General features: G+C 40.2%; 1 protein-coding gene across 5 annotated transcripts in view; it reads right to left on the bottom strand.

The window, feature by feature from the left end:
* The window catches only part of GOLM1 (golgi membrane protein 1), a 98,175-nt gene that overhangs the window by 72,222 nt on the left and 4,181 nt on the right, over window positions 1–21,772 (bottom strand). Inside the window, exons 2-4 of one of the 5 annotated variants that reach the window (XM_077148629.1) lie at window positions 12,551–12,660; window positions 11,503–11,654; window positions 8,526–8,705 (exon numbers count right to left, since the gene is read on the bottom strand). In XM_077148629.1, the coding sequence (XP_077004744.1) occupies window positions 8,526–8,705; window positions 11,503–11,631 (309 nt within the window). In that variant the 5' untranslated portion in view covers window positions 11,632–11,654; window positions 12,551–12,660. Of the gene's footprint in view, window positions 1–8,525; window positions 8,706–10,712; window positions 10,922–11,502; window positions 11,655–12,550; window positions 12,661–21,772 lie in introns of those variants that run through there. The other 4 variants (XM_077148630.1, XM_077148631.1, XM_077148634.1 and 1 more) reach the window with 4 other exon arrangements.

The following is a 21,772-nucleotide window of genomic DNA, read 5'->3' as shown; positions in this document are numbered from 1 at the left end:
GATACTAAGAATTACTGAGTGCATGTGTAGAATGGAATGATTTCTAAATGTTGTGTTAATTTCTTTTCTTTTTTTTGATTAATAAAAAAAATTTAAGAACAAAAAAAAAAAAGAAGATATCATCTTGTTAGTCAAGATGTAATGGAGAGGCTGGAGGGAACTGCCTGAAAATGCAGAGCTGTGTTCCAGTAGCCATGTTTCTTGATGATGATTGAATAATGATATAGCTTTCACAATGTGACTGTGTGATTGTGAAAAGCTTGTATCTGATGCTCCTTTTATCTACCTTTTCAACAGATGAGTTGAACATATGGAATAAAAGTAAATAATAGGGGGAACAAATGTTAAAATAAATTTAGTTTGAAATGCTAGTGATCAATGAAAGCACGGGGTAAGGGGTATGTTATGTATAATCTTTTTTTTTTCTGTTTTCGTTTTATTTCTTTTTCTGTTGTCTTTTTGTTTCTTTTTCTGAATTGGTGCAAATGTTCTAAGAAATGATGAATATGCAACTAAGTGATGATATTGTGAATGACTGATTATATATGTAGAACAGAATGATCACATGTTAATGTTTTAGTTCGTTTGTTGTTAATTTTTTTAGTTAATAATAAAAAAAAAATTCTACCAAAAAAAAAGGGGGTGGGGGAGGATGCCATCCTGATTCAAACCACAAGTGTAACCTCTGAAGACAGAGAAAAGAGAGATAATGCAGAGACAAGCATCAAGCATCTGGCTGACTCACCAGCCGTGCTATCTGGGAAATGCCTGGCCATCTTGAAAAAATCAGATATTTTTTCACCTGAGAATTTAAAATTGGGACCAAAAAAGAGCTAGACATAATACAGTAGAAGCAAGGAGATATAAAAATGGTTTTAAATTTCTATAATGAAAAAATTACTCTCTACACAGTAGATGGAATATTATAATGAACCCTATGTACCCATATTTCAGCTTCAATAATGATCATCTCAGGGCCAGTCTGGTTTCCTCTATGCCCCCCACACGGGGTGATTCTGATGTGACCGAGAGCTATGGAGAGGCCACTGATCCCTGCCCTTCACAGGGTGGCGCAGAGGAGCTGCCTCTGCACAGAGGGAGGTGGGGACCAGACGTAGGAAACAGAAAATAGACCTGGGGGCTATCTTGGGTGCCAGTTCTAGTCCTGGGTACCAGTTCCTAATTCCCTCTGGGAATCAGTTTCCTCACCTGTAAAATGAGCACCCACCTGAACACATATTAATCAGAATGTCAAATGCCAATGATAAAGCAAGAACTCTGAAAGCACTAAGAGAAAACCAATTCACCACATACAGGGATTCTCAGTAAGACTGAGTGCTGATTTCTCATCAGAAACCACGGAAATGAGAAGGCAGTGGTATGATATTATTTAAGATTTTGAAAGAGAAAACTATCAGCCCAACATTCTCTCTCCAGCAAACGTGTCCTTCAAAAAATGAGGGCGAGTTTGAACTACTCACAGATAAACAGAAACAGAGAGTTCATCAACAAGAGACCTACCCTACAATAATTACTAAAAGGAGTTCTGCTGGTTGAAAGGAAAAGATAGGAGAGAGTGGCTTGACATTGTATGAAGTAATCAATATTATCAATTAGGGTAACTAAAACTTAGAGGGCAAATATAAAACCCAATAGTTTGGTATTCTCAATAGACAACTCTACTCTTTAATTCATATAAGAATCAGAATACAAAGGAACAAGAAAAAGGCCTATCTCCTGATAACAGATGTCCAAAATAGAGTGGTATAAAGTGGAACAAAAACAGCATGAAGAGAGTAAACACAGGGATTTGAGAACAGAGAACATGTATGCTACTGAAGCTAAGTTGGTATCTATCTTTGCAAACTAGTAGATTATAGATGTACTTTATGTAAACCACAGAAAAAGTATTTAAAAAACAGAAAAAGAAATACAGAAACAGAAATGAGAAAATCAGTCAGATACATCACAAAAGATCAACTACAGAGAAAAGGAGGCTGCAAAAAAGGAAAAGAGACACAAAATAATTTATATCACATATAGAAACCAAAAGACAAAATGGCCAAAGTACATATTACCTTTACAGTAATAACATTACTTTAAATAATGGCTTAAACTTCACAGTTAAAAGACAAAGATCAGCAGAATGGATAAAAAAAAGCATGATCCAACATTATGTTTACAAGAGACTCACTCACCTTAGACAGACAAATAGGTTTAAAGTGAAAGGATGGAAAAGATATTTCATGTAAATAGTAACCAGAAAAAGAGCTGGGATAGCTATACTAATGTTGCTCAAAATAGACTTAAAGTCAAAGCTGTTATAAAAGACAAAGAACAGCCCCTTCCAACATGAAAAGCAGCTTCTTTCAACATGAAAAAGTTAGAATGGACATAGCCCAAATACTCCTAAAGAGTGGGATAGAAAGATCAAAGGTGATGGTGGAATTATACAGAGAAGGTAGCGTTTAACAAATGAGTATGATTGCTGAATCATTATACTGATATTTCTTCTAGTCTCCAGTATCTTAGAGCAGCTAGAAGTAAAATCCTAAAATTGTAGAATTGTAACCAAAACCAGAAAAAGATACTACAAGAAAAGAAAATTACAGACAAATTCTCTAATGAATATAGATACAAAATTCCTCAAAAAAAAAACTTGCAAATCAAATCCACAGCATATCAAAACTCTGAAATCCATTCTGCAACTAATTGTTGTGCTACGCTTTTAAATTTATTGCTTTTTTGTATATGTTATTTTTCATACAAAAAAGTCAATTGTGATGATAAAAAAAAAAAATACTGATTCCTTCTAGGCTCCTATAGTCTAGAGCAGCTAGAAGGAAAAATCTGAGATGATGGTTTGGCCCAGGACAAACTATGGGATCTGTCCTGTAACTACTTGTTGAAGAGTGCTTTGAAAACTATTGATTTTTTCTTTCTTTGCTTTGTATATATGTTATATTACACAATAAAAAAATAGTTTAAAAAAAAGAAAAAAGAAAAGAGACAAAGAAGGTAGTTCAGTGGTAGACTGCTCACCTACCATGCAAGAGACCCAGTTCCATACGCCATTACTACTGACACCCTAGAAATAAAAATGATCATAAGAGAATACTATGAACAACTGTCTACCAAGAAATTAGACAGTCTAGATAAAAGGGCCAAATTCCTAGAAACTCATGAACAACCTACAATCACTCTAGAAGAAATAGAAAATCTCAACAGATCAATTAACAGGTGGAAATTGAATCAGTCATCAAAAACCTCCAAAGAAAAGCCCAGGAGCAGATGGCATCACAGGTGAATTCTACCAATCATTCCAAGAAGAATTAATACCAATCCTGCTCAAACTCTTTCAAAAAACTGAAGAGGACAATACACTATTTAACTCATTCTATGAGGCCAAAAGCACCCTAATACCAAAACCAGATAAAGATAATACAAGAAAAGAAAATTACAGACCAATTTCTCTGATGAATGTAGATGCAAAACTTTTCAAAAAACAAAATACTTGCAAATCAAATCCACAGCACATCAAAAGATTTTTATGATCAAGTGGGTTTTATCCCAGCTATGCAAGGGTAGTTCAAAACAAGAAAATCAATTAATGGAATACACCATATTCACATGTCAAAGGGGAAAAAACACATGATCCTCTCAACTGACACAGGAAAGGCATTTGACAATATCCAGCATTCTTTCTTGATTAAAAACACTTATTGAAAAGAAAAAAATAAAATTTTACTATCTGCACACAACATGATCCTATATTTAGAAACTCCCCCAAAACTGACAACAAAGCTACTAGAGTTAAATGAATTTGACAATGTGGTGAGGTACAAGATCAACACACAAAAATATCAGTAATCGGTAGTTTTCTATACACTAATAATGAGCAAGCCAAGGAGGAAATCAAGATCAAAAATCCTATTGACAACAGTAACTAAAAGAACCAAATAGCTAGGAATAAATATAACCAAGTATGTAAAGGACTTTTCTAGAAAACTACAAAATATTTCTACAAGAAATCAAAGAAGAGCTAAATAAATGGAAGGACATTCCATGTTCATGGATTGCAAGACTAAATATTGTTAGGATGTCAATTGTACCCAAAATGATTTACAGATTCAATGCAATCACAATCAAAATTCCAACAACTTACTTTGCAGAAATGGAAAACCCAATTATCAAATTTATTTGGAAATGTAGGAGGCCAAATACATCTTGAAAAGAACAAATTTGGAGAACTCACAATTCCTGACTTCAAAACTTACTACAAAGCTACAATAGTCAAAACCGCATTGTACAGGAAGAACAGATACAAATAAATTGGCCAATGGAATCAAACTGAGAATTCAGAAACAGACCCCCACACCTATAGCCCACTGATTTTTGAGAAGGTTGCCAAGTCCACTCAATTTGAAAAGAATAGTCTCTTCAACAAATGGTGCTGGGAAAACTAGATATCTATATGTAAAAGAATGAAAGAGGACCACTATTTCAAACCATATACAAAAATTAACTAAAAATGGATCAAAGACCCAACTATAAGAGCTAGGACAAAAAAACTCCTAGAAGAAAATGTAGGGAAGCATCTTCAAGATCATGTGATAGGCAATTGTTTCTTAAGACTTTACCCCCAAAGCATAAGCAATGAAAGAAAAAAATAGATAAACTGGATCTCCTAAAAATTAAAAAACTTTTGCTCATCAAAGGATTTGTTAACAAAGTAAGAAGACAACCTACTCAATGGGAAAAAATATTTGGAAACCACAGATGCAATGAGGGTTTAATATACAGAATATGTAAAGAAATCCTACAATTCAACAATGAAAAGACAACCCAATTTTTTAAATAGTCAAAAGACTTGAATAGACATTTCTCCAAAAAGGAAACAAAAAACACTAAAAAGTACATGAAAAAGATGCTCAACATCACTAGTTATTAAGCAAATCAAATCTATACCATTAGGTATCATTTCACACCCACTAGAATAACTACTAGTTAAAAAAAAACAAGACCAGAAGTACTGGAGAAGATGTGGAGAATCAGGAATACGCACTCACTGCTGGTGGGAATGTACATGGTGGTGCCATTGTGGAAGACAGTTTGGTAGTTCCTCATGAAGTTAAATATGGATTTACCTTATCACCTGACAACTCCACTGCTAGAAGAACTGAAAGCAGGGACTTGAACAGATATTTGCACAAAGATGTTCACAGTGGCATTCTTCACAATTGCCATAAGATGGAAGCAATCTAAATGTCCATCAGCCAATGAACGGATAAACAAACCGTGGTATATACATACTATGGAATATTATTTAGCTCTAAAAAGGAATGAAGTTAGAGAGTTGCAACAACCTAGATGAACCCTGAGGATATTATGCTAAGGGAAACAAGCCAGGAAACAAGCCAGACACAAAGGGTCAAATATTGTATGATCTTACTGATATGAATTAGAATAAGCAGAGTTAAAATCTAGAATATAAATTATCAGGCATAGATTAGGGTAGAGAATAGGGAAATGACGCTTAACTTGTACAAAATTCCTATTTAGATTGACTGTAAAGGTTTAGAAATGGATGGTGGTAATGGCAGCACATTATTATAGTGAGTGTAATCGGCAGCATTAAATTATGTATGTGAATGTGGTTGAAGGGGGAATATGTTAACAGAATGAAAGTTAAAAGATAAAACCTGGGACTTATAACACAGTGAACCCTGCTGTGGAAAACAGACAGTAACTAATAATACAAATATTAAGATGTTTTTTTGCGAATTATAACAAATGTACCCACACTAACAGAAGGTGTTATAATTGTGCCCACACTAACAGAATGGTTATAATAAGGCGGTGTATGGGGAAAAATGACAGCATGTAAACTATGGACTATAGTTAGTACTATTTTAATATTCCGTCATCAACTGTAACAAAGGTACCATACTAACACAAAGTGTCAACAATAGAGGGGTATATGGGGGAGCTGTATTTTTTACATGACTTTTCGGTAAACCTACAACTTCTCTAATTAAAATAATAATAATAATAATGATGAATTAAAAAAGCACCTGAAGCATTAAGAACAAAGGTATAGCAGTCACCCAGTTTCTGGAGGGCAGATATTCCCGTCTGTTTCTTCCTACAGGCAGACAGTTTTAGGAAGTGAACAAGTCATATTTCAAAAGGTTCCAAGTTTGTGATCTTACATTCACAACAGATTATGCACAAATAAACTGGTGTCTTTCTACATCATTGCCACAGGACTTGCCTCAGAGTTGCCGCAGATTTTCTTTAACAATTGATTCCAAATGGCACATTCCCTGAGAATTCTGCACGTGCTACAGGAAACTTCCAGGGACCTGCAGCCCACGTGACAGGGGTCGGGGACACACGAGGTGTAACCAGGTCAAAGCAGACGCCCACGGTGCTGATGCACTGCCCACCCCAACCACTATTCCTCCTCCCCCCACAAAGCGTGCACCCACACTTTCAAACAACAAAAACAGCCAGGAACTTGGAGAAGTACAAAAAGAGAAACTACTCATTCTTAAGATTTTGGATTTCATGGACCAGAAACATTTTTTAAATCTTTTGTAGACTGAGGGGGTTAAGAAAACAAGGATACTTTAAAAGTCACACCCAAACACCAGCATACACACTCACAGTCACACACATTCACATACCATAATTGACACACACCCATATTAATCTTCCATTTCTAACATTTCAAAAAGAAATTTCCAAAGCAAAAACAATAGGAAGTATTTTACAGATGAGGAAACCAAGGCAGACAGCTTAAGTAACTTGCACAAAGTTACACAGAAGGATAGTAGTGTGATTTAATTTCAGGCAAAGAAAAATACCAAGTAAAAAGCATTAAATAATAAATAGAAAATTATATTATATTGTAAAATGCATACACGGTTTTAAATTCAAGCTATGAAAGTAACGAATATCATATTCCTAAAAGCAGGGCATCAAAATTAAACAAAGAATGATAGAGAAATTGGACGAAATAGTCCCATAAATGTTTCATGATATTGACATGCCTGTATTAGACTTTACTAATAAAATTTACAAAAATAATAACATAGAGAACCTACATAATACAATTAATAAAGTGAGTTAATACATTAATTAATTAAAAAAAAATACGAAGGCCAGAGGTTCAGAATAAAAGGCAATTCTTTCTCTTAAAAAAAAAAAAAAAAAAAAAAAAAAAGAACTTCCAGGTAATAACACATACAGAATGGAGGTGAGGCAGCAGATGGGCAGGCACACAAACCCTCCTCACTAACCGCAGATGGGAAAGCATGTTCCTGGCTGGTCCCTGCAACAGCACTGACAGCACAGCACGATGGACCTTTCCAACCTGCCCTGCCCAGCCCTGGGAGCCCATCTCAACCCTGGCCTCCTGGGACAGTCCTGCCTGGCTCTCCTAGGTTCCTAAGTCAGGCTCCAGCACTCCCCAGTTGCCATCGCCCCCTCTTCTTACCCCCGGTGGAGGGGGCAGGCGCAGGCCATGCAAACCAAAGCTGGGATTTCCATAAACTCTATTCCCTAGGAATACACTCTCCTTCCTCCCAAAAAGAGTATTTTAAGTTCTGTTGGTGTACACTCCATGAGACATTCCTAAGTCTTGTTATAGTCAATGAAGATTTTCAGAGCTCAAATGGCATCTCCCCATATGAGAGAAAAGTGACCAAGAATAAAGAAGCATTTTATTTAATAGTACTGCATAAAAACTGGAACAAGCCCCAGAGAAGAAACATATCTATAAACAAGGGCAGTCTTCGGGGAATAAAAAAAACGTACCTCTCACATTTAGACCAGTTACGCAAGAAAAGTCTGAGACATTCGCTAGAAATGCTTCTTTCTCTGGTGGAGTGCTGGCCACTAATTCATTCTAGAGCTCTGTCCACCCTCAAGATGATGGACTTAAGGACACAGCCTCCTTCCAATAAACCAGCTGGTCCACAGACAGCGGCCTATGCATTAACAGTAGCCAGACCTGTTAGATAATAAATGGCCGTGAGTATGAAGCATTTTATAATAAAACCAATTCCCAACCTTATGCAATTTAATAAACAAGAAAGGACAGCTGGGAATTCCTAAGGAAACGGAAAAGCAATGCTTCCTTTAGTTAGCAAGAAGCTTGTTAATCTACCTAGGTTCCAATTTTTTTTTAAGCTAAAAACCAATGTCTGCAAGGAGTCCCCTACTTCCTTTGTTAGTATTTATTTGGATGTCTGCATGCATTCTCCTCTCTGAGATAGCTGAGGGCACAAATGTTAAAACTGACACATCTTAGCCCTTTTGCATTTCTCTCACTAGTCACCACTGCAGAAGGTTCACAGAAAACCCACAGAGAGACTCTGGAGAGACGGGAGGGGAATATTTAAGGCTTGAGCAGGAGGCTAATTGCATTTAATTACCTAAAAATACACATGGCCACTTAACCTCCCACTGAGAAGAATCTGATGGCTTATAAACTACAAGGAAAACAAAGCAGGTCTTGCCTTTTCATCTTGGTATAACTTGTTGACACTCTCCAGCTGAAAGTTGTGGCTGGACTGGATTTTGTCCAGCTGCTCTCGTTGCTTCTCCAGCTCTCCCTGGAACTCATTCTTTTTCAGCTCCACAGCACCCCGCTCTGCGGCTGCCTTGCGGACCCTGCCTTCCAGCTCCATGATCCGCGTCTAGGGGAAAGCACAGAGGTAAAGGCAAATGCGGAAGCACAGCTGCAGGCGACCCACTTTTGTTGGGTCGTGTAGCTTTTGTTTCCCTCAACAAAAGCTACACGAGGCCCAAGGCCAGCACCTCCTCTGGACAACTTCCAAGGGCTCATTTTAAAAAAAAGAAAAAACCAATTTTTAAGAAAGCTAGAATGGGTTTCCTACAATACGATGCTATTAAAGGAAACAGTCAAGCAGTCACTGCTCTGAGCTGCAGTGTCTCCACTGCAACATGGGACACCACCTCACATCCCAAGGCTTCTGCGTGGCTTAAAGGGGGTTAAGACACATAATTCACTGCACTTAGATGGCAAAAAGTTAAATGCAGAATTGCCATACAACCTGGCAATTCCACTTACAGGGATAACCTAAAGAAAATAAACAGGGTCTCAAACAGATACCTCTATACCAGTATTTATGGCAGCATTATCCCCAATGGCCGAAAGATGGAAATAACCCCAATGTCCGTCAACAAATGAATGGATAAACAAAATATGGTCTATACACACAATTAGACTTTAACACCATAAGAATGAAGTTAGCAGACATGCCGTAACATGGAAGAACCTGGAAAACATGCTGTATGAAATAAGCAAGGCACATAAACAGATGTTGCATGATATCACATATAAGATATAACTAGAAACAGCAAATTTGCAGAGACAGAGAGTAGATTAGAGATTACCAGGTATACTGGTTTGTTGTGCACCTCAGAAATGCCATATTCTTTAATCCTGATTCAATATTGCTGGGTAGGATCTTTTTTTTTTACATGGGCAGGCACCAGGAATCGAACCCGGGTCCTCTGGCATGGCAGGTGAGCATTCTTGCCTGCTGAGCCACCGTGGCCTGCCCTGGGTGGGATCTTTCTGATTAAGTTGTTTCCAAGGAGATGTGACCCATCCAACTGTGGAAGGGACCTTCTGATTAGGTGGTTTCCCATGGAGATGTGTCTCCACCCATTCAAGGTGGGGTTGTTTATTGGAGCCCTTTAAGAGGGAACCACTTTGGAAAAAGCTTCAGAGCTAACAAGCCAACAGGAGACTCAGATGTTAGGAGATGAAGAAAGAAAAACACCTCAGGTACACTGTTTGAAACGAGAAGCCAGCCATGTGCCTTCCCAGCTGAGATGCATTTATAAAGCCAACAGCCTTTCTTGAGTCAAGGTAATTTTATCTGGATGCCTTAGAACTGTAAACTCGCAACTTAATAAATTCCTTTTATAAAAGCCATTCATTTCTGGTATATTGCATCCCGGGAGCTTTAGCAAACCATTACACTAGGGAATGGGGGCGATGGAGAAAGGCAGGAAGAGGGAGTATTTGTTTGGAAAAAAATTTTCAATTAAATAAATTCCTCACACATTACCTAGCATGGCATGGTACTCAAAGATTTAGTTTCTTCTCCTGCTAGTGAAGCACCTAACAACTCTTTATCAGACAAGATTTCTGAAAATGGATCCTATTCTCCAAGTCTGGGCACCAAGACCACATTTACCCAGATATCAAGGGCTCAGGGAGATGACGAGACGCTGGAGTATAACCCTGGGTAGGTGTGACTGTTAAGTTAAAGTGTCAAGCCGGCCAGATTATGGTTTCTAGCTGTTGATCAAGCAAGCACTGGCCTGATTATTACCATGAGAGTAATTCATGCATTTTAAATCACGGATTTAAATAATTAGTCAACTGACTGCATCAACGGGCGATTACATCTACAATTAATAAGGGAGACTGCCTTCAGTGTTGAGAGAAGTCTCATCTGATCAGCTGATGATCTTAAAGGGAGAACTGACAGCAGTCAGAAAGAATTTCTATTTCTACTTCAGCACCAGCTTCTCCTGGGGAATTCATTGAAATATTCAGAGGACCCAGCCTGCAGCCTGCCCTATGGAATTCAGACTTGCCATTCCCCATGGCCATGAGAGCCAATTCCTAAAATAAATATCTTTAATATTTACAGATATATACATACACATCTCCTGTGTGTTCTGTTCCCCAATGAACCCTGAATAGCACAGCGAGTGAGCGTAAGATCGGAACAAAAGAGCAACAGAGCTCAGGTGAGACGAACATCCACGAATAAGAGTCGACGCTCTGCCCTCAAAAAGATGTGAGCTGGCTTCGTGGGGCGTGACCCCAGGGGTATAAATCTCCCAGGCAATGTGAGTCTCAGTTTACCATCTGTGAAATGGAGAAAATAAAGTCCCAACCTCATCGGTTTGCATAAAAGAATCATGCGTGTAAAGCCGTCAGTACTATGCTGGACCCATGATGGACAATGACAATTAGGAAAGCTAATACTACTATTATCATCATCATGTAATGATGATGCCAAAGATGGGCACCTTTAAAAACACTTTCCTTACATCTATCATCTAAATACCTTTCCAACACCACTCTCTGAAATCCACTGGGGACTGAGGACCAGGAAGTGGGTTGTGGTCAGTATATTTAAGCTGCGTCTTCCCAGACCAGCCTCCAAGGTTCACAGGAGCACTGCTAAGCAGCCATCCTAAGAAGTCACAAAGGGGTCCTCTCCCACCGGCGATCAGGGAGGGCTGAAGGAAACGGCAGGACTGAGGATGTGGACAGTCCAGCCCAGGGCTGAGTGGGAGAACACAGAGCGTCCCTATCGCATTACAGGGTGGGCTCCATGCTGTGTGCACATCAAACCTTAGGTGAAAGGAAGTTACAAGCCCACGGGACCTCTCCACCCAGTGACTTTAACATGCCATGATATCCGTACAAAAAAACAAAACCACCTGCAGGTCCACGCTCCGGGAGCTCGCAATCCAGTAGTTGAAACCCAAGACGATGATGCAAGCCACCAGGGCAGCCAGCACGAGCGGGGGCGCCTTCATGCTCCGACGCCCGTTTCCCAGTCCCATCATCTCAGAGGCCAGCGGAGAACCTGCTGAACAAAAGCAAAGAAGTCTCAAGATGTCTATTACCGTGCCCGAAGCAAGCCAGGCCCACCTTCCCACCAGCCGGGGAGAGGTCTCTGTCTCCGCGGGCCAATGGTGGCTGCGACTGAGGCGTGAACCACAGAGCTGCCACTGTGTGCCCCGGGCAGCGTGGCAGCCCCAGGGCCAGCCTGGAGGCGAGAGAGCACTGCCCTCAGACCCCCATCACAGACCAGTTCGAGACCTTGGGCAAGCAATCTGTCTTATGCTCAGTTTCCTCATCTGTAAAATGGGAATAATGACAGTACCCATCTCCCTGATACAGCACGAGAATTAACAATCTATGCAAACGGCAGCCACAAATATTACGTGCCTCCATATCACATCACAAAGGGTGCATTTCTCACTTTTTCCCAAAGATGTCTGTTGGATTTGATTCCAAACAAGAGAGGGTTTTCTGCCCTTTGACAAAATGACCAGTGACACCCGATTCAAATGTTTTTGGGGGTCGAGGACAGAGCGCATTTGGAGGCGAATGTGACTGCACACTGCACACATCATGAGCTACAGCGTCACGCAGGCAAGGCACTGACCGTGACAAGCAGCTGTCTTTTTTCATTCATGACACATCAGAATGAAAGTATGTGTCATGTGAAAGTATGTACCATGGCTGAAGTCAGAGGGAAGGGCTTCATTTTGGGATTCAAGGCAGAAATGAAGCATTCGTGCCATGCCAAGCGGGAGGGCAGCTTGTTCTAACCGCTCACTGCTCTCTCTCTGCAGAGCAGCCGGGTGGCGTGAGCCTCCCACGGGCGTGGAGAACGGATTTCTAGGAAAGACAGCACCTCGGTGGGAGAGCTACAGGACTTTTTTAAGAAACAAAAATACCATTTAGAAGAACTACAACCTTAAATGATATTCAAGTGCTTCAACTCAAAACCAGCTCTGGGCGGACACAAGCAGGGGTGGCCTTTTGGAAACACCTTTTGATAAGGCGACTTTTCCAAACGTTTTTTCCTGAACAGATAAAACAGAACCCCTATCAGAGGGAGTGTAGCCAGCAACCAGGCTAGCACTGCAATAAAACAATAAAACATTCAGCACTGCAATAAAATGTTCTCAGAACAAAGATCCTTTCATTCCGAGTGTGCCTAGGGATGGCTGGGGGCGGGTGAGCCAAGTGATTTCCCCGGGACAGGACTTCCCTGGGACAGGACTTCCCTGGGGGATGCGCGCTCATTCAGGAGAAAGTTCTGGAGAGTGTCCTGCACAAGAGCCGACAGCTGGTTTTCACCCGCTGGTATTTCTACCCTTTTGTGTCACTGGAATTCATACTCTTTCTTAATAGCTAGGGTACTATGGTAGGTGGAATAATGTACTCAGGGGGGAAAAAATCATGTTTTTATTCTTCATCTCATTCCTGGGGTTGGGAACCCATTGTAAATAGGACCTTTTGAAGATGCTATTTTTACTTAAGACGTGACCAACTGAAGCAGGGTGGATCGCCATCTTATTATAACTGGCAGCCTGATAAAAATAAAGAGGGAAGGGGAAACTCTGAAATCTGTCCTACAACTAATTGTTGTACTGTGCTTTGAAATTTTTTGTATGTATGTTATTTTTCACAAAAAGAAAAAAAAATTGAATTGTGATGATTAAAAAAATATTGACTCCTTCTAGCCTCCAGTGTTCTGGAATAGCTAGAAGGAAAAATCTGAGCGGATGGTATGGTAGTCCATGACAAACTCTGGAATCTGTCCAGTAAACTACGTGCTGAAGAGTGCTTTGAAAAATATTGCGTTTTTCTTTCTTTGCTTTGTATGTATGCTATATTATACAATAAAAAGATTTTTAAAAGAGGGCAAGGGGAAGAAAGGGGAAGCTGGAAGTCAACAAAACCCAGAAAAGAAAGGAGAGGACAGCGCAGTGATGGGAAAGGAACCCAAGAATTGCCGGGTAGAATGTCGGGACCCTGGAGAGAAGCAAGCCTTCCGGCCTCTGACACCGTGAGCCAATAAATTCCTCTTGTTATACAAAATCATCGTGTGGTCCGTACCATAGCAAACTGGAAAATAAGACAGGCACTAAATGCAGAGTCTGTAGGGGGATAAATAAGGAATGTAGTGGAATCCCTTAAAATAAAGCCCTGTAAGGATTACTATGTGGAGAAATAAGGGCGAGCCTAGCCTCCGCGGGTGCCTTTTAGGGATGAAAGAGGAAAAAAAAATTTTTTAACACAATTATCAGTTAACGTCATCAAGCACCATACAGGAGAGAAATGCTCAAAACTAAACTTTTGGAAGATTCTACAGATCTGTTGAAAATGTGTTTCCCCTGCCCTGTCCTATCAATTTTGATCACAGTTTTTTTTTTTTACTATTTTTAACCCATAAAAACTATATATAAAAGTATTGTATGGGGTGGCGCAACAGTGGCTCAGTGGCAGAGTTCTCACCTGCCATGCCAGAGACACCCGGGTTCAGTTCCCAGAGCCTGCCCGTGCAAAAAAAAAAAAGTACTGTTTGCAATGAGAGGGGCAACCACACACAATACAGGAAAGTATAAAATTAAGTATAAGACGTATAAGATTAAAGTATAAAATTAAGTCTTCCTCTTCCCCCCTGGAGTAAAAAAAAAAAAAAAAACAGTATTTTCTAATGTCTGTATCCTTCTACTCTGGTAGCTCTCAACCATCCATGGGCAACATAATCACATAGGACAGCTTTTAAAAATACCAATACGTGGGACACACCCCTATGTTTCTCATTCAGTTGGTTTAAGGTAGGACCCAGGGTATCAGTCTTTTCTCATTTCCCCAGGTAGAGTCTAATGTGCAGCCACTATTCTAGATTATTCTAAATGTTACTCTAGATGCCTCCAGATGCATATACAAGCACGTATACATATTTTTTTTTTTATCCAAACATGAGCACAGCATTCACACTGTTTCACAAATGTCATGAATCACTTAATGCTACATCTTGCCACCTTTTTCTGATGGTACATTACAATTCACTCCATTCACGTAAAGGGGCTGAAGAGTGCTCCATTATGCACCAAAATTTTCTTAGCCCATCTCCTACTGAGGGCCATTTGGGATTTTCTCACTTAATTCCAACAACACTGCCATTTTTCTGTGCTTGCAAACTCTTATCCAGGTGCACAATGCTTTATCCACAACTCTGAAATCCAAAATGCTCTAAAATCTGAGAAACAAATCTGTCACTCAACAATAAAGCCTGGCCTCAGGTCAAGGTCTGCTCTGAACACACCTGAAGACACTTACAATCTTTATCTTTCTTCATGTGAAGAGTCACAGATCTCACTGCAGAAAGATTCCCACTTGGTTATGGGGTGCCACCCTTGGGTGTCACCTCATATACAACAATGCATTCTTAGGGAAAGAGGGTGTCCCAGCAGGGTGGTTACTATATGTAAAGTGTTGCTCAAGCTCAGACTGGGAGTATTACCGTCCCCATTTTGCAGGTGATGAATCAGACTGTACAACTGTAGGATAAGTTTGCAGATGTGGAACTGCTAAGCCAAAATTTAAAACTGATAGATCGCATCTTCTCCAAAATATTCAGCAGCTACAAATGGAAGCACAGTCCCCTTACAGGGGAGAACCCTCCAGACACCACCTGAACCAAGTGATAAAGGTTAACATCACGGGCAAAAGGAGATATGGACACAAATGCCCTGACATGAGGCACTGGAACGACACACCTCTGCAGTCTCCTTCCCAAGCATACACAGCCTCAACCTAATAATGAGAAAAATCCAGTGGAAACCAAATTGAGGGACATTCTACAAAATGCCTGACCAGCCTTCTTCCGAAAGTATCAGGATCATGAGAAACAAGGAAAGAGTGAAGAACTATCACAGACAAAGCAATCACAGAGACATGACAACTAAATGCAATGTAAGACCTAGAACAGAAAAAAGGTCATTAGTGGAAACACTGGCAAAATCCAAGTAAGTCCTGTACTTGGTTAATAAGGCAGTGACAAAGTTAATTTCTCAGCTTTGATAACATCTGTGGTTATGTAAACTTGAATTGTCTTAAAACCTTTTATAGATCTTACCATACTGGTTTCCAAAGCAGTTGCAATAATTTACCCTCCTCCCAGCAGTACAAAATGCTCTCCCCATAAGATAATAAAGCAAGCTTTTTTTATTTTTGGAAATCTCATTGATGACTTTTAAAATACATTTCTTTAATTTAATTATGAATGAGTACAAATGAGCATCTTTCACTTATTGATTACTTATATACTCACTTTTCATATTCTGTGCCTATTTTTAAACTGGAGCAGTCATCTTATTGATTGGTAAGTGCTTTCTGTATATTCAAAATAAACTAATCTTCGCTCTTTGGTGTAGATAAATTCCTTTCTCAATATTTCACTCATCTTTTGACTTTCCACATGAAATTTTTGCCCATAGGTTGTGTTCTGATTTTCAAACAACCTAATTTGTCAATCTTTTCTTTTATTGCTTCCAGATTTTGTTTATACTTGGGAAAGCATTCCCTACTCTACATTTAAAAACACATTTACCTAAGGTTTCTTCCAACACATACATGATGTAATATTAACATTTAAACTGTTTATCCATTTGAAATTCCTTTTTTGATGCAAGGAATAAGGAAACACAAAGAATACAGCTGTTTTTTTAATGGCTGGCAAATTCTTCCAGAATCCTTTATCGAATGATCTAATTTTCTGCAACTGCTCTGAAATGCTATCTTTATCATATACTAAAATCCCTAAAAATGTACTGTTTAGATGGGATCCTTGCAAGACCTTATGCTATTCCAGCAGATATGAGTCCGTGGGTGGGTGTACTATAAGTTTGAAAACAGAAAAACTCGAGTCTCACGTCAAAAGAAGTGTAAAGATCATCTCCTTTCCTTAATAAGTCAATAAAAAGTTTACTGAGCAACTACAAGCCTGACACCATCCCAGCACCAGGCAGCTCAGGATAGTAGGAAGAGAACAAACTTCAGAACCCAACGGACACTATCTGGTCCTGATTCCAACTCAAGAGCCAGAGACTCACTTATGCTTCAAAAAAGCGCATGATCAAGAGAGTTAGAGCATGAGAAGTGCTTACAGCCACATCTGGCACATACAGACTGTTCGATAAATGTTACCGATTATTATAATCAGGGATGGAAAGCTGAACAGCAGATCATTTTTAGATTTAATCTTTTCCCTGTTTTATGCAGAAAAGATGCATAAAAGATGGCATTTCCTCCTCTGTCGGCCCTCTGCTGTCCACTGAAGCAGCAGTGACCATCATCCAGCAGCTGCCTGGCTGAGGGTGCTACAGCAGTCGAGACCCCAGACCCAGACCAACCTACGAAAAAGAGAATGCCACGGCAGCCCCTCACTGTGACCTGGCACTTGGCTGACCAGGAAGGCGTGTGGCTGCCCAGAAAGCCACATCAGGAGAGCCCAGAACTGCTCAGGTAAGAAGGTACCACCTCAGGGAGCAAGCTAGTTTGAAGCTGTTGGGTGTCCCAGAAAAGTGATGTTTCAATACTGATCCCATACTAGAGGGTGGGAACTTTTATTACATTATCTCCACAAAGATGTGATATGCCCAATTGTGGGCATGGCCTTTTGATTAGATGGAGATGTGACTCCACCCATTCAGGGTGGGTCTTGATTAGTTTCCTAGAGTCCTTTAAAAGGGGAAACATCTTGAAGAAACCTCAGAAACAACACAGATGCTAGCTGATGCAGACACTGGAAGGGAAGGCTGCTTCAGAACTGACTGAGCCAACAGAGTCGATGTAGACTTTTGGAGATAGAGACAGAAACAGAACCTGAAGAGAAGAAATTTCTGGCCCCAGCAGCTGCTAAACAGAGATGAAACCCAGAGTTTCGTCCCGAAGCAGCTAAGTGAGGGCCCACAGATGCTTAGAGAGGAAACCACTGGCATCAGAAGCTGGAAGCAATGGAACCAGGAACAAGAATCAGCAGATGCCGGCCACTTGCCTTCCCAGACCACTCCTCCTTGAGTCAAAGTATCTTTTTCTGGATGCCTTAGGACAAATTTATGGCCTTAGAAATATAAACTCATAACTCATAAAATTCCCTTTTTAAAAGCCATTCCATTTCTGGTATATTGCATTCTGGCAGCTTAACAGACTAATACACCTGTGATAGAGAAACTCATATGAAAACTAGCTGTCTCTCCTCCCAGGAACGGTTAATCTGTAGCTAAACAAATTTTCTTATTAAAGGCTGAACCATCCCTGGTTCGGAAGCTTTAGCAAACTAAAACTGAGCCTTTGGGCCTGGGTCCCAGGGACTGGTTACCCACTGCTGCAGAGTAAATACAGCTGAGAAGTGACACTGATGAAGACTGCCAGCCCCAGCATTTACAGTTGCCAAATATCTGTAAAACTCCTTTTCCCTACCTCAGAATTAGTTTGAATTGGCGTTGGGATGGAAGTGGTTAGGAGATACATGGTGTGCTGGTTTAAATCTGTGGTGTACCCCGGAGAAGCCATGTCCTTTAATCCTCATTCAATATTGTTGGGTGGGAGCTTCTTGATTATCCATGGAGATGTGACCCACCCAATTGGGGGTGGCAGTTTTTGATGGGATGGTTTCCATGAAGATGCTTACAGGAACCCTTTAAGGGGGAACCATTTTGTAAAAAGCTTAAGAGCCACAAGAGCCCACACAGTCAGAAACCTTCGGAGATGAAGAAGGAAAATGTCCTGGGGGAGCTTCATGAAAAAAGAAGCCTGGAGAGAAAGCCAGCAGACATCAGCATGCTTGCCACATGCCTTTCCACGTGAGAGAGAAACTCTGAACTGTTCAGCCTTCTTGAACCAAGGTATCTTTCCCTGAATGCCTTAGATTGGCCATTTCTACAGACTTGTTTTAATTTGGACATTCTCATGGCTTTAGAACATGTAAAGATGCAACTTAATAAATTTATCTTTTTAAAAGCCCTTCCATTTTTGATATGTAGCATTCCAGCAGCTAGCAAATTAGAACAGACTTTGGTACAGGACAAGTGGGGTAGTGCTGTGGTTTGCAAATACCAAACATGTTGGAATGGCTTTTTAAATAGATAAGTGGAAAATTCTGGAAGAGTTATGAGAGGCTTGATAGAGAAGGCCTAGAATGCTTTGAAGAGACTGTTGGTAGAAGTCTGGTCTCTAAAGACAACTATGACAAAGCTCTAGACAGAAATGAGGCATGTGTTATTGTAACCTGGAAGGAAGGCGATCCTTGTTTTAAAATGGCAGAAAACCTGGCAACATTGACTAGTGGCTTTGGCTGAAAGAGAGATTTTAAAAAACATGAACTTAGATATTTAGCAGAAGAGATTTCTAAATTAAATGTGGAAAATACAGCCTGGTTTCTTCTTGCAGCTTATAGTGAAATCAACAGGAAAGAGATAAACTAAGAACTGAACTCTGTGGCACAAAGAAACCAAAAATTGATGTTCTGGAAAATTCTGGGCTTTCAGGAAGGGAGACCCCAGAGAGTAGTGCCCCACATGAGCATTTAACCAGATGTGGAACCAGTCAGCCATTTCAGAGAAAGCCAGGATTGGAGATGGAGTTGTCCAGGAGGATTTTTGGAAACTCCTTCTATTTGATGGGCATGATCCTTGCTTACTACATAGAAAGCCAACAAGTGTACTGTGGGACCTGTATAAATGGAATCGCTGCCAGTCTGGAGTAAAAGTCTCAGAAAAGGGGCAATGTGAAGGTAAAATGTCTTCAGATGCAGAACCATGGAGACTACAGTCTGAAATCAAGAAACCTTGGGCCAGGAGAATGGATCTACCAAGTACTTGGAGAGGGTGAGTTTGTCCCAAAGGCAGAGGATGGGCCTTCCACCTCATTGCATTGCAAGAGTCATGCTGCCTCAGGCCCTTGGAGAGGGCGCAGCACATTCCTTAGAGATTGGGGACTGCCTGGCTGCCACCACATGGATGGACTGAGCGTGTACCACAGAGATGGCAGAGAACCCGGATGCAGCCCCAATGCTTGGAGAGGGTGGAGAGAAGAAAAAGGTGGTCTCCCCAATGTCCCACAAGGTTGCATTCAGAGAGAGGTGGGCAGCTGCACAGGCCCTTGGAAAAGGTGGAACTGCCGCTTTCTAAAGCCCCGAGGATAAATGATTCTCAGACTTTGAAATCTAATGGAGCTTGCCCTGCAGGTTTTCGAAATGGCCCCAGTCTGGTGACTCGTGTTCCTTCCAATTCCTCCCTATGGAAATGGGTATATGTATCTTATGACTTCCTTACTCCTTTGTATGTCAACAGCAAATAACTTGTTCTGAGTTTTACAGGTCCAGACCAGAGGAGAACTGTGCCTGAGGACAGACCATGCCTATAGCTGACTGATAAGATTCTGTACGGTTTTTGACTTTGTATTGCATTTGCATTGTTACCGAAATGGTTTAAGGCTTTCTGATACTCTTATGGACTGAATGTATTTTGCATTTGGAAAGAACATGTCTTTTTGGGGTCCAAAGGTTAGAATGTGCTCATTTGAATTTGTGGTGTACCCCAGAAAAGCCATGTCCTTTAATCCTCATTCAATATTGCTGGGTGGGAGCTTTTTGATTATAAAATGAGATGTGTCCCACCCAGTTGAAGGTGGTAACTTCTGATTAGATGGTTTCCATGGAGATGTGTCTCCACCCAGTCAAGGCGGGATTGCTAGTGGAGCCCTTTAAGACAGAACCACTTTGGAAAAAGCTTAAGAGCCAGGAGAGCCCACACAGCCAGAGACCTTTGGAGATGAAGAAGGAAAACCCCCCAGGGAAGCTTTATGAAACAAGAAGCCTGGAGAGAGAGCTAGCAGACACTGTCATGTGTCTTTCCAGTTAAAGAGAAAGCCTGAATGTCATCAGCCTTCTTGAACAACAGTATCTTTCCCTGGATGCCTTAGCTTGGACATTTCTGCAGCCTTGCTTTAATTTGGACATTTTCACAGCCTTAGAATACGTAAATTTGCAACTTAGTAAATTTCCCCTTTTAAAAGCTATTCCATTTCTGGTATATCGCATTTCGGCAGCTAGCAAACTAGAACACATGATATAAAACAGATACGGTAATTTAAGATGCATTTGTTTTTACACTTGAGATTGTGTTTTGTCTCTTTTTTTGATCATGGGCCTCTGGCATACCAGACATGACGAACTTCAATCAGCTTACACTAAACTCTGTGACACCCAAGGCTTTCCCAGTTTGATGTGGTGAGTTTCTACACTAAAAGTCTCTTGATAATTACGAAAAAGTAGTGCAAAAAAAAACACTGCAGGTTCTCACCTACTAGCTTAGATAATTAAAAAATATCCAGCCTATTGATAAATAAAATGTTTAATATAAAAGAAAATTCAATAAATTTTATATAACAGGACAGCTAGGTTGCCATTTTTTAAAAGTTGAAATTATTGTTTGGTTATAAGACCTAAAATTTTATAAGAGAACAGAGACCTCTAAGTGCTTTAAAAAAAAAAGGAAAGGAAATGGATATGAAAACAGGCTGTCAAACACATGCACTTCTTGAATTTCTTGGTTAAATACTTCGATTATTTTCTGATTTTTTTTTATATAGGGGTTTAATCCTATAGGTAAATATATATAAGCAATCAAATCAAATTAGAATGTTTGATCAGCGTTACCACTGCAATACAGCTTCTCCAAACAGGCTCAAGCCATACCTTTACACCTTCTCAGAGGAAACTGTCCCATCTGAAAACTGGAGCCGCCCATAAGGAAGTTCAGAAGTTCCTGCAATGAGCAAACAGACCTAGAAACACCCTAGTCCAGTTTCAGAGTCTGTTAAGGATTGAGACACCAATATTTTTTGACATCAGATGCTGGAAGCAATGCAATCAGAAACATACTCTCCTGACCCAAGAATGTTTCTAAACCAGGGATCAGCAACTACAGCCTAAGGACATTATTCTGCTTGATTTATGTACATAAAGTTTTACTCTAGGACTGCTTTTGGGTTACAAGTCAAAGCTGAATAGTGCGACAGACTTTTTCAGAAGGTATTTTGGTTTGTTAAAGCTGCCGGAATGCAATACACTAGAAATGGGCTGGCTTTTAAAATTGAATTACAAGTTCACGGTTCTAA

Source organism: Tamandua tetradactyla, chromosome 2, assembly GCF_023851605.1.
Source record: "Tamandua tetradactyla isolate mTamTet1 chromosome 2, mTamTet1.pri, whole genome shotgun sequence".
Taxonomy (NCBI): Eukaryota; Metazoa; Chordata; class Mammalia; order Pilosa; family Myrmecophagidae; genus Tamandua; species Tamandua tetradactyla.
This window is presented reverse-complemented; position numbering and strand designations above follow the sequence as displayed.